This window comes from Aythya fuligula, chromosome 3 (assembly GCF_009819795.1).
Source record: "Aythya fuligula isolate bAytFul2 chromosome 3, bAytFul2.pri, whole genome shotgun sequence".
In the NCBI taxonomy this organism is placed as follows: Eukaryota; Metazoa; Chordata; class Aves; order Anseriformes; family Anatidae; genus Aythya; species Aythya fuligula.
The window spans coordinates 13,038,984-13,052,793 of record NC_045561.1 but is presented as its reverse complement, the minus strand read 5'-3'; the positions used below and the strand labels follow the sequence as shown (position 1 = coordinate 13,052,793).

The following is a 13,810-nucleotide window of genomic DNA, read 5'->3' as shown; positions in this document are numbered from 1 at the left end:
CATACTGTAAGAAGAGATAGCATGTTAACCACACATAGTCTGTGACACTCCCTGCCCTCAGGACTTTTTCTGTTTGGTTAAATATGCTGAAAACCCAGGAAGAGCTGTCTCCAAGTGCTTTTCAGACAAGTGTGCCCCTTGAAGGAGAAGGATTACATTACCTCACATTCACTGTTGGATGCTGCAGAGTCCACAGTGCTTGGTATCTTCTTACTCTGCTAGCTGATCTATCAAATGAGAAAAAGTTTCTCAGAAGTAGCTTGGGCTGGGTCTCCTGCCACCACAGCAATCAGAGAGCAGAGGTTGATCAGAGGATTCAGACATTTCAGGTTGGTCTGTCAAACAGTACCCCAGCAGCAATCCTTGTAACAATTCCATGTAGCCCCATGAAACCAACCTAGGAAAAAACAAAAAACAAAACAAAACAAAACAACAACAACAACAAAAAAAAAAAAAAAAAAAAAAAAAAACACAAAACAAACAACACAACTATCTCAAGAAAACCAGGCTTTCCCAACAACAGATCAGGAAGAGCTACTCTGAATGTCTTCAACACATGGAATTGGGAGCAGATAAAGAACAGTGTAGAGAACAGTAAGGATAAATACTCCTAGAGTAATCGAGGATGATTGTGATACAAAGCTGAAAAAAAAATACTGGTATCAACAAACAAGAGTACTACTTCAAGAGTTCTTAATTTTACCTTAAAAATCATTAACAAATTCTCCTATTATAATTTACCTAAAATCCAGAGATATTTTTTTTCAGCTCAAATCAGGGCAGCTGCAGATGAGACAATGAGAGTTCAGAAGTGGAGGAAGTCGTTCTCTGTACAAATCTCTTCCTGTCAAGACAAGAAACCATCCCAGAGGCACTTTCAAACCTGCAGAGGCTCTTTCCTTGTTCTTGTCCCCTGTCAGTCGTGGCTCAGGGTGCCCCAGGCAGGAGTCCCATCACATCCTTGCCCCACCATCCCTTTCTTGCCTGCTCTAAGGGTGTGAAATGGGGGCAAAACGTCCTGCTCATATACCCCAAGGCACAGCACATTGAGACAAAAGGAGGAGCCCCAGCTTGGAGCTGGGGATTGGTGCCATCATTCCACTTCAGACGTACACTCATGGCTTGGTGTCAGGTCATGTGGCCATCCTCATGGACAGAAAAGGTCCCAAAACCGAGGTCTGAGATCCACAATTCATGTGGTTGGGACCACACATTGCACTGTGATAAAAGTGGAGTTGGAGGGTCATGGGACAGAAGGGCTGGATGCAGACAGAGGGAATTTACTCTACACCAACCCTATAAAAGAAGATAGTGGTAGAAAGATATGAATGCAGATCTTTCCAAATTCAGGAGATGGTTGTAAATAGCTTATATATAAGCTATTGTATATAATATATATGAAGGTTATTAGCCTTTATATAAAGAAGAATCAAACTACAACTTGAATAGGAGAGGGAGAGGGGGGAGAGAGAGATCATTAGGTTAGAATTGGTCATTAATAATTATTATAATTATTTGATAAACATAAGTGGTACCTGGGTAGCTGCATCCAACCTCCAGGCACAAACCCATGTGAGCTGTGTGGGCACACACCTGTCAGCATGTGTAAACTAGGCTTCACCAAGTCACTTTCCCCAAATTTTCTTCTTCTCTTCCATCACAAAATGGCAAAATCTGCTTGAGGGCTAGAGACAAACTGGAGAGGCTGAGATCTTCTTCTTTACCATAAACATCCAAGGTTTCAAATTCCTTTATCTGCCAGGAAAACAAAATTGCCCTCATATTGCAGGCTGAGGTCTCATCCTCTCAAGTGCAATCAAATGAACTGCTGTTGCTGTGGAGCTCGTCTAAAAACATCTCTCTGCATTCTGCTCACTCAGGCCTTTTACGCCTGCTGTTCTCATTATTATTCTCTTGTTTTTCCAACTGTCAAAATCTCACTCGGACATTTATAGTTTTATCTGCACTTGAATATACAATCAAACGCCACAGGCAGCACCAGCCGGGGGCTGAATCACGTCCTAGCCTACGTCATATTTTCAAATTCCGACAGAAAACATTGATACTGAAATGATCTAATGGCTCAAACCCAGATGTTATGAAAGTTGATCATGCAGAAGAGGCAGACTCACGCTGGTCTCCATTTACACCCTCTCCTTCCTATTCACACACTCTTTTCCTGAGCCTTTCTTGAGCTTCCAGGAATAAATCTCGTTCCCAGAACATCCCCTTCCATGAAAACAGCATCAGTTAATTTAATGGTAGTAGAAATCCTTTTTCTTGTTTTCACTTGCCCCTTTGTCATTCAGGAGCTTGGTGTGATTTTGTTCAAACTGGATGTTCCTATACTGTTACAGGGCAAAGAAGGTGATGCTCACCCAAAAAGAAATGCCACTTCATGGGCTGGATGGAGTAAGATTTGGTTAGACTTCATCTAAATGTGAAGTGCAATGTAAGAGTTGACTCCAGACACAAGATGGTTACCTGCCTGCCTTTTGTGATGCACCTGCATTGCACAGAGCTATGCTCTGGCCACGGAAAGCACAAACCTCTTTACTAGAATGAGGAATCACTTGAGGAAGAAATCCTCTGAGAATAAGTTTTCATACCAGCTTTTGTTTTGCCACTCGGAGGTGCAGCAGAGCACTTCAGACATATGGAAGAACCTGGAGCAGAGCAGCAGCAGCAGCTGCTTATAGCAGCTTATCCCCTCTCCAGATGTCAAGGAATTTCTGTTTACGTCCCTGTATCATCCTTTTGGCATTGCTCCCCAACCACTAGTGGTATTTCAGCACTGCCCCACATGTAACACGGCCCTCATAAGCTATCCCAACTGGATCTCAGTGCTACCAGACAGTAGGTTATCATCAAGACTTTACACTTTTTAACATTTAAATGCTCAGGATTTAGAAGAGGGTTGATCCATCTCTGAAGGAAAGATAACAGTCCCAAGTTATCTAGTCTCTACCTATCAGCACCAGAGAATGGACAGAAATCCCCTGAAGATGACCCAAGTAATTGGTTTTAGAAACTGCTGTCGAAAGGCTGGATAAGACTACATGTAAGCTGAACACCTGCTTTGGAAGAGGAAAAGAAACTTAAGCATCATGAGAAATTAAGTCCAGCACTGAAACTAGGAAGTTTGGGTGTCTGTTTAGGACTGTCTGCATTTCAGATGACACCTTCTTCCCTCTCCACTTTCCACTTTATTGTGGAAATTCCTTTAACCCTTTCCACTGTAAGTTACAGGCAGGGAATGGTCACTTGAGACTTGTGTCGATTTCTTGGGTCAACCTCACAGCAGAAATGATGGAAACCTCCAGAAGAGCCTTTCAGTTTCTACTGGGCTGAAGTTTCTATTATACTGTGGGCATAAAGGAATTCGCAAATGCCTGACAGAGTGCAGGACCATCTGTCATTTATTTGGATCACCATTTCTGCCTGTGAAGCTGTCTGATGGGACTTGAATAGCCCTTCTGTTGCCAGAGAAGTCTTCTCAAGCCTGAAAACTCCCCTGCCACATCCCAACCCACATGCCTGGTGCCTGCCAGCCCCATGCTCTTCCCTGCTGAGTGGCACCTCCCTTCTGTCATTTATGGTCCAAAAGCAAATCCTGAGCAGCCTTTTCCCATCTGTATCTTGAGAAAAGTCTCTGGAGTCCTTTTCTTGCACTCAGTGAAACTAAGTGGTGCAACCCAGAGATGGGAGATATCACTGCCCAGAAATTTTAGATCAGCAGAAGTACAAGACGGACGAGCCAAAAACAGTGGCCAGGGCTTTTGCCTAGAAGAAAGATGGAAGAAGAGATGGGAGCAGGATCAGTTTCTGTATGAGTCACTCATTTTGTGTCATTTATTTGCACAATACTTGAAGATCGAAGACTCAGTGACTAAGGCTAGTGACTGCATGTAACCTGTGCATCCCTGCTCCCTGCTGGCCATTTCTCCCCATAAAGTGAAAAGAAACCCTCCTGCCACCTGACCAAACAGGTCTGGATTCCCTCTCCTCCTACTGCATGGGGCCATTCCTGCTGTCTAGCCTCAAGGGGATGAAGCAGGATTAATAATTGTGATCAATGTGTTTCTTGTCTCCAGACACAGCATACCACAAGGTATTTTGTGAGCATGATATATGAGTCCGTGTGGGATGCAGCAGAATGTTTTGGCCTTGCATCTGTACAGGTACAGTATTCATCTTCCCTCAGCACGTAAAACATGCAGCCTGGAGACGTGATGAATATGTTTTGCTGAAGCTCAAGTGGGAACTCCAGGGAAGTTCCTTGAAAGTGTTCCTAAACAAGATATTAGTTTTGTTAGTTAAATAAAGACAGAAAAACCTTTCAGGCCTCCTTACCCCTTCTACAAACCCCCACTCTCCACCCTGTCTCTTTCCTGGGGTGCTTCCAAAGCCTCTAGAAGGCAAGATTGAGTGAGGGCTGGTATTTGCTCTAGCCCCAGCTGACCTCAAACTTCATGGCAGCCTATGTCAGTAGCTGACAAGCCCCTGGTCATAGCTGGACATCCAAAGGATACAAGCCAAAGCAAAACCAAGAGGCGGGGTTCGTCCAGGGATACGAGCCCTTTGCAAGGAAGGTATCTCATCTTCTGGCTGTGCAGCAAGGGAACCTGGTGCTGATGTGATGAATTTTCCCCCACTCATAATTCATCCTGTGTCTTGCACGCATCCCCTGCTCTGTTTATCAAACCTGTTGGTCCCACTGCTGCCCAAAGACTGTATTAAATTGCTTCATCAATCATCTGTCTGCCAGACACAGTCTTGCTAAGGAAGGGAAGAAACAAATGGATAGAAATGCCATAAAACTCCACACATTATATAATTCTGATTAAGAAAAGTGCTTACTTCTACACTCACTTTTAAACCCATTAGAATAGCTGTTTTGTATTCCTTACTAGTTAAATTAAGGTACTTATCTTGAAGATGATTTAGTGAATCAAAGCCTTTGTTACTATGGCATTTAGATCTTCATTCTTGTACCAGTTGTTGCTGCATTACCTTCCAGAGTCAAGTATGATGGGCCAGTTAATAACAGCTAAGTATTCAGCCCACTAATACTAATAGCTAAAGCTTTATTTTTCAGTGGAAGGGAAAAAAATGAAAGCAAACATTGCATTTTCTGCTTTACTGAGGTCAGAGCTGTGTCTGCCAAAAGCAGTTCACAGAAATCTATTTCCAAACTGGGTATGAATGGCTGGGCAAACACTGCCTTTTTATCATTTGACATATCAGCCCAAGGGACCTAGTGATCAACATTACCCAATTTCCACATCTAATAAGTAAAACACATGGGTGGATGCAGGGATTCCTCATCTTAGGCAAGGTTTCTGAGTAGACTGTGGTGCCTGTGGACACCCAGGGGTGCACAGAGCATGTCCATCACAGGCACTGTAGGCACCTGAGATAGGGCTTTTTTGTGAAATTGGGAACAGCATCAGCCTAATGCATCCTGCCTTGCATAATCTGCAAACTGGCTTAAAAGTGTTTTTAACCAAAATTTGGTGGTTTCTTTTTTTTTTTTTTTTTTTTTTTTTTTCCTTATTCAGTTTAATATTTTTATCCAACATACTCAGCTTTTTTTTTTTTTTTTTTTTTTTTTTTTTTTTTTTTTAGCTTTTTTTTTCTACAGTTTTAACCAGAGTGGCATTATGAAAACATTCATCATTTGACCCAAAAATATGTGTCAGAACAGGAGGTTGAATTTGTTTTGGTGCCTGAGGTCCCAGTGTTGTGGTTGACTGCAGATACCAAGAAGGATCTATGATAGATGCCTGTCTGTGTACTTGTACATTTTGGGGCTTCTGGAGCCTTGAATCACTGCCTCTGCTTACCTGTCTGTGGCATTTGATCCAGGTGGCCAGTTCTTCTAAGAAGAGAAGCTTTTAGTCTGAATACAGACACTATAAAATCACGTAAACATCCTGACCACTACATTTAGTTGTCTGCATTTAGATGCCCTAGTTTATTTTTAGGTTTTATGACCATTATTTTCATCTTCTTTACCAGGCCAAGGAGAAGCTGGTGAGACTGGGTCTGACTGGGCTCTCTGATCTACACGAGGCATTTCTTGTCTTCATTTCCCACATTGCATTTGCTAGGGCAGAGGCATCCCAGGAATGGAAAACCCAAACACAAACAGTGGTTTCTCTGTGTCAGGCATTAAATGGGCTAGGCCATAAACTGGCGGATGGCTACCAAAACCAAGGGACTTTCTCAAAGTACACAGAAATATCAAAGATCCCTGTTTAAAAATAAATAAATAAATAAATAAATAAAGTTCAAGAAAAACTGCTTATTAGTTGCCAGATGCTAACCTAATAAAATTGGCCATAATTGTATTTTGTGTAATAACCATTTTCCAGAACCATCTAGCTTAAACCTGCAGAAAGGCTATAATTTGCATATGGTGACATAGGGGAATAATGGGATTGTTTTTCTAATTAGCAAATAGCAGCAAATTTTTTCTTTGTCATAAATAGGCAATTTCAGACTATTTTTACACTAGTGGAGGATGTTTTTTGTGTTGGTACTTTCTCCATTTCAGTGGAAAACTTTTTGAATGCACTAAAGGAAGAACATAAAGTTGTCCTTCCAATGTGCCCTTACTAATGTTCTCTACATCCATAATTATATGTAAATGTATTATAGTATATATTTTGCTATAATATATTATAGTATATATTTTGCAAAACGTACACTAGTTTAAAAGAAAAACAAACAAACAAACAAAACAAAACAAAACAAAAACAACAACAACAACGACAACAAAACCACACAACTCCTGCAATAGGCAATTTTTTGGAAAATAAAATTTATGTGAAAGTGCAGGCTTGTTCCACAAGTGAAATCATGCTACATCGTAATGACAGAAGATGTTAAATTCTGCAACTCTATGGCAACACACAGTTAATACAAAACATCTGGTTTTGGCTGGGTTGAATATTTTAACAAAAAGCTGTTTTTTCATCATAGGTGCAATCCTTTTACAAAGGTCAGGACAGTCCTCAAAGAGCTCAACAAGAAGTAAACAAATAAACAAGGAAAAATAACTGTTATTTGTGAGCAGATTTGTCACTAGTTTGAAGATCCTATCAGAAAAAAAGGCTATTAGCACTCAACAAATCAGTCTTCTGAATACCTTTGGGTTGCTCAACACATCATTTTGGCTAGATCTTAAGGTTTTATTGAATCCAATGAAGACATAGTGTCAGGTTTTCAGATTATTTGACATTTTGGCTAATGGCTTCTTTTCCCTTGGAGTTTTGGGGCTATTTTTAAATGAAAAAATGCTGCTGCTTTGAAGCTTTACAAAGTTTCATTTAAAAGAGGTCAGCCCAAAATGTTGTAGAATTTTTCATAATATAACGTGACATTTCAGAAATGTCAAATTGAAATGTTCCAACAATTTCCAACTTTTCTTCCATTTTGGGTGTTGAAACTCTTTAACTCTGTTTATCCAAAGGCATAAATATCTTCAGTGCTGCAAATTTACGTTTAAGTCTAATAAATTCAACCTAAATTCAGTTATTAGGAGCCTTTCTGTTCAAAGCTTTTATTAACTTTCTGATGAATGGCAAGTGCTTGGAGAAAATCTTTGGGGAGAGCTGAATGACCACCTATTCCTAGAGCTTTCTCTGCTTTCATTGCCAAGACTTTCAAGCAACCTTAATAGAAGCCTCCATGATTCCCAAATCCCCTAGCACTTTTTCCAGAAAGGGCTCTGTTTCTGAGTGTCTGGAGATTCCAGGCAAGAAGCTCATAAAACCACCACTAACCCTGGTGAGGGGCTGGCTGGACATCCTTTGCAAAGTGAGTCGGATGCCTTCCCCATCTGAACTATAGGACATGATGCTAAGGGTAAACCTGAGAGTTATTTATATGTTGTTGTTTGGAAAGAGTCATTTTCCTCCTGCCTGCAGCCTGCTCCACCTCTCCTTTAATATGCATTGTTTGACATTGTTTCTGCCTGAAACATTTATTAGGCATTATGCTTAAAAAATTAGGTTGATGAATGAGAAGAGACGGTTCTCCTAATAAAGTCATTGACAGAAAGGCCAGGAGCCTTTTTGTCAGCTTGGAATCTTGTCATTCGTCTGCTGTAAATTGCTCTGAGTAGCAAGATAGTAAAAATGATAGAAAATGGAGCAAAAACTGTCTAGAAAGTTAGATGATACTGAAGCAGAAAGTGTCCCAGCAAAATGAGCATTTGTGGAGAAGTACAATTAAAGCATTAAGAATTCCTCACTCATTGTAACACGGGAACAAAGACTATCTAGACCTTATGGAGCTCGTATGCTTCTAAAGGACCTTTCTTGTAGGTGACAGATCTGTTACTGCCTCCTGGGTGACCCTGCTGCTATCTAAAAAGCTGTAAATTTTTGAGGTTCATTGTATTCAAGCCTAAATGTCTGGCATGTAACTTCAGGAGCTCCAGCTGATCAGGTTGAATTCAAGACAGCTGCTAGGGTAATCAGACCTACATAGAAGATTTGATGCCTTTACCAGGGTTTTGGGTCAGTCTTGTAAGCTACTGGATACCAGAGCAAGAGACATCAAAGCCACTTTAGCACCATCAAAATGGAAACTCCTTCTGCTGACACATCCACCCGAATGGCCCCTCGCTACAAGAAGGACATCGAGGTGCTTGAGCAGGTGCAGAGAAGGGCGACGAAGCTGGTGAGGGGCCTGGAGAACAAGTCCTACGAGGAGCGGCTGAGGGAGCTGGGCTTGTTCAGCCTGGAGAAGAGGAGGCTCAGGGGTGACCTTATCGCTCTCTATGGGTACCTCAAGGGAGGCTGTAGCGAGGTGGGGAGCCTGTTCTCCCACGTGCCTGGTGACAGAACGAGGGGGAATGGGCTAAAGTTGCGCCAGGGGAGTTTTAGGTTAGATGTTAGGAAGAACTTCTTCACTGAAAGGGTTGTGAGGCACTGGAACGGGCTGCCCAGGGAAGTGGTGGAGTCACCATCCCTGGAAGTCTTCAAAAGACGTTTAGATGTAGAGCTTAGGGATATGGTTTAGTGGGGACTGCTAGCGTTAGGTCAGAGGTTGGACTCGATGATCTTGAGGTCTCTTCCAACCTAGAAATTCTGTGTGTGTGTGTGAATGCACTGCCCCCAGGAGGCAAGGCCATGGCTCCAGCACCAATGGCCCCGCTTCAGAACCGCACTGAAGCGTGCTCGTTGTCACTGTGGTAATCAAGCAGAGTGTCCTGCTTGTATGCAGAAGGGTTCAGCTGAATCAAGTGTCTACCAGCTCTAGTTTCCTAAGTGTTTGTGTCCTGTACTAAAGCTCAGAACTAAGGTGAAGGCAAGGTAAGTGGTGGTGGCTGGCCTTTTTGTGGTGGTGATCCTGCACCAGTCACTTCACCTGGTCATGGGAAAGGAAAATTCTGCCCCTCTTGCCTTTGTCCAGGTAAGAACATTTTGGCTGACTTGGAAGAATTTTTGGTTCCAAATAACACTTTTAAATGGCTTTTCCCTTGTTAACATTCCCAGCCAGGTTGGAATCCACCCATCTTTCCGAAACAGGGTTCTAGCTGTTTCTGAAGGGGACTTAGGAGACTCTTGGCTTGCAGACTATCTGCTCACATTCTCAGAAGAGGCTGAGCTGTCTCAGGAATCATTGTGACACATAGTATTAAATCCTACAAATTGTTTAAGCTTCAAGGCATTTAAAAATACTGCTTGAGATGCCTTTGGTTCCATAATAATCTCAATCATACAAGTAATCCAATTCAACTAAAAAAGTATCTGATTCCCAAACAGTTTACTGTCATATCCCCAAGCATGTTTCAGCTAAGAAAAGAGCATCTCATCTTCATTTTCAGATGAAACAAATAAATATATTGCATTTTTGTTGTTGTGTATCTTGCAGACAAACAAAGCTGTAGCCAAGGGCGACTTCCACCATGCAAGCTCCAGCTCTCGGCGAGCACTCTTCCTGGCTGTGCTGTCCATCACAATTGGAACTGGCATCTATGTCGGGGTGGCCGTGGCTCTTATTGCCTACCTGTCCAAAAACAATCACTTATGAGCCTCAGGAAAGGGGGAGAACCAGCCACCCAGCACCTGCACTGCAGAACTCCACAGCAGATCAGACTGCATGGTTTTTCAAAAAGATCAAGAGACAAACAAACACCTTCTGGGGGCAGGTACAGGCTAAGATGGGCTTGTGCATTACTATAGGGTGGGAAGGTGGCTGCGATGGGGCTAGTTCCACCATTTGTGATGCACAAGTCTTGCTTCTCTTCATGAAACCCTGTGGAAGGAAGGAAGGAAGGAAGGAAGGAAGGAAGGAAGGAAGGAAGGAAGGAAGGAAGGAAGGAAGGAGAGAAAAGGAAAACGAAATGAAATGAAATGAAAAGAAACGAAAAGAAAAGAAAAATTGAGGGAGGTGTGGAGAGGAGTGTTTTGCCTTTGCCTTCTTTGCAATATGGTGTTTACAAGAAGCTGGCAAACAGAGATGTTCTCTGAATACCTTCTTGGTGACCCGAACTTTGCAGCCAGCATGAGCTTGTGCTTAGTTTGCTTTTTAAGCACGGCACTGAGATCTGGAAAAGTATGGACAGTGGCTGGTTCTCTGAAAGAGCAATATAACAACAGGAGGAAGAATGTTTTCTTTCTTTTTTTTTTTCCTTCTCTCTCTCTCTCTCTTTTTTTTTTTTTTTTTTTTTTTTTTTTTTTTTTTAAAAGCAGAACTCATTTGCCTAAGAGTGAAGCAGAGAATGGTATTTCCTACTCTTCTCATGTTGGTAGGTTTCCATGGAAGGAAAAAAGAAAATAATAATAAAAAATATTTTTCTTTCCTTTCTTCATTTTTTTGGATTAAGATGTGACCCACAGGCCCACTCGATACAGACCAGCTGAGGTTACTGCATGACTTGGCTCCGCAGACTGAGTGTGAGGTCGAAGTAGCATGGGATCCATTGTAAAATGAATTTCTCCATCCAGTCACACCGTGATAACAACACATTCCTGTGGCATATTGCTCGCCGGGGTTGCTCCACCCTACTGTGGAGACATGCATAGCAGCAAATGCAAGAAACCTGGGGGAAAAATGCAAACTGAAATACTAACCATTTTTAAATTACAAAACATGGAAAAGCATGGGAATTAACCAGGGGAAGGAATGCTTCATACATTTCTGAGGTATTGCTCAAACACAGAGCATCAAAGGGGATCACTCAGATTACAAGCTGACAGCTCCTCCGTGGACCGGGGACACAAAATAGCCATGGAGAGAAAAGCATGTCCCTTGATAAGTGATGTAATGGGATATTGTAAGGGAACTGAGCATTATCCTTACTTCATTGACTAGTTTATTTATTTATTATTTTATTCTTTACTCCTTCCCCACAGTCACCCTTTTATTTTGTTTTCTTACAAATGTACCATTTTACCAAGGATTTATGTGTATAGATACATGTATATATATGTATCTACATATGCATATATCTACACATAAACTGATCAAGACAATAAATATTTTATTATTCACTGCCTCCTGTTTTACCAACACTGTTTCTTTACCCAAAGACCTTTTTGTCCACCTCTGTATTTTGTGTCTGTTTTGCTCTGGGATGTTTTTTTCCTTCTGTTTTGGGGTTGACATTGTTTTAGTTTTGGCTTGACTTTTGGTTTATTTTTTTTTTTAGGGAGGAGGAGAACAAACACATTCAAAACTATTTTTCTGCTGGTTATAAAGTTTATTAAAATACATGGTATACAGCTGCTTTTGCTCTGTGTGACACTTTCTTTGGATGGATGTGAAATATTAGACTGAGAGAAACTTGCCACAGTACAAGTCTGAATTCACCTGCCTGGAAAAATACCCATATGGACTATTCCAAACTGTATCTCAACCCAAAAGCCTATTGCAGTCAGTGGCAGTTTTTCTTGGGCATTGGTTTGTTGGGCTTCAAACCAAACTTGGAGTACAGCAACATTCCTCTATTCATTTTCATCAGTTCTCGGCCACTGCTAAAGCCCAGTAAATGCAGGTTTTTGGCCAGGTTTTGCTACTAAGGCAAAGTCAGTTCTGTGGCTCTTCTTCCCCTTCAACTCTTTTTTTCTAGCAACTGCCATGGAGAGGGCCTTCACTTTGAAGGCAGACATTAAGGCATGGTCAAGTTAGCATTTCCATTCTGGATTTTCACCAATAGGCAGTTTCAAGGTTTGGATATGGGCAAGGACACGATCTTATTCTCCTTACTCTTCCAGCAGGATGCACAGGGTTTCCAGCTACGGTCCAAAGCAGTGCATCATGGCTTTAAAAACCATGCTGACATGTGTGTTGCAGTCCTCTCATGCACATGGAGATCAGGTGGCTGGGCCCACTGTGGTTCAAAATTTGTCACATTTCAAACTGTTCCCAGTCACAAAGAGTGGGAAGTCTTTTTCTTGGTTGTTTTCAAGGGTATAGTGAAGTGTTGCTGGACCTGTACAACTACAGGGTTATGTACACTAGGCCTGGGCCTGTGTCAGACATATTCATGGAGTAGCATCTTGTCTGAGTGAAAACTCTGGCTGAGGCTAGGAAAGTTTCCAGCAGGCTGTGAGGAGCTGATACAGCATTTCAGCTGCTGTGGTCCCCTTACCAGACAGGTAATACACAATATTTCCAGACAGGTAATACACAACACTGGCTCCAAAATGCTGCCTACGGCACCTCACTACACAGACTGAGGAGGCAGCTGTAAATGATGACTCCCTGTTGTGGAGACAGACTTCAGGATCTGTCTCTTCTTTAACAGTGCATCTGAAAGAAATATTCTTAAACGTTTGTGGTGTGTCCTGGCCCAGCAGCCCCAGGCCAACACGGCTGTGGGACCACCCTGGCAGTGGGGTTTGTTCCTCCTTGCACAGCTGGAGGAGCAGAGTGGGTGACCCTACAAAGACATGGGGGTTCACAAGAAGTCAGTGCACACACACACACAAGGAACATCAAACCCTTTCAGGTTTGCATGCACATGCATATTCTTTGAATTATGAAAGAGAGGCTCATCCCCATTTTGTTTGAGTTGTGAATATATCTCACCATCTGCAGTAATGCTCCTGGAAGATGTCAGCTGTGGAAATAATTTTTTCCAAACATTTTTACTGCTTACCAGTACCTCTTTCCCCATCAGCCTGGGAGATGTGTAAAGCTCTGCCATCCTGATGGGCCCAACTAGAAAGAGCTGAGAGGTGGGTGATTTGGGCTCTTGTAAGACATCTGAGCAAGAAGAACAGCAAAAACCAAAAGTAAAATTGATACCTTGGGCTGCCTATGACCTTTTCTGTCTTTGTTGAAAACCTTATGCTGGCAAATCCAGGGAATGTTTTTTTTTCAAGCACCCTTGGGGGGATTTCTAGCCATTTTCAGTAGCAGAAGGGAGGAGGGTCCATGTGCAAATGAAATCAAAAGCTCCTGTTGCTTAGGTTTGAAATGCCGCTTTGAAGCTGGGCAGCCACAGGAGATCCATGGCCTTTTATTCATAGACAACAACCTGCATGACACACACTGACTGAAACCACACTGCCAGGCTTTGCTTTCTGAATACCAGCTCCAAACCACCATATACCATGGGCTGCCAAGCACTCTCCTCATTTAAGATCTATTCAGAAATAAGCTGTTGTGTCATCTTTCCATCTATCAGCTCTGTGTCAGGCCAGGTACCACCTGTCTACACCCAGCCAGAATAAACCTGGCATAAACTTCCTATTGTGTGCTCAGGCTCATTTGGCAGAAACACCAGTATGTGCATCTGCCTTACCCAGATGACGGTGTTTTTGAGCAAGGCCATAGTGTGCAAACC

At 42.2% G+C, this 13,810-nt stretch overlaps 1 protein-coding gene across 2 annotated transcripts in view; it reads left to right on the top strand.

The window, feature by feature from the left end:
* SYNDIG1 (synapse differentiation inducing 1) overlaps positions 1 to 10,323 on the top strand; it is a 75,748-nt gene extending 65,425 nt beyond the window's left edge. For both annotated transcript variants that reach the window (XM_032185862.1, XM_032185861.1), the window contains exon 4: positions 9,889 to 10,323. In XM_032185862.1, the coding sequence (XP_032041753.1) occupies positions 9,889 to 10,047 (159 nt within the window). In that variant the 3' untranslated portion in view covers positions 10,048 to 10,323. The remainder of the gene's footprint in view (positions 1 to 9,888) is intronic.
* Positions 10,324 to 13,810: the final 3,487 nt, after the last annotated feature.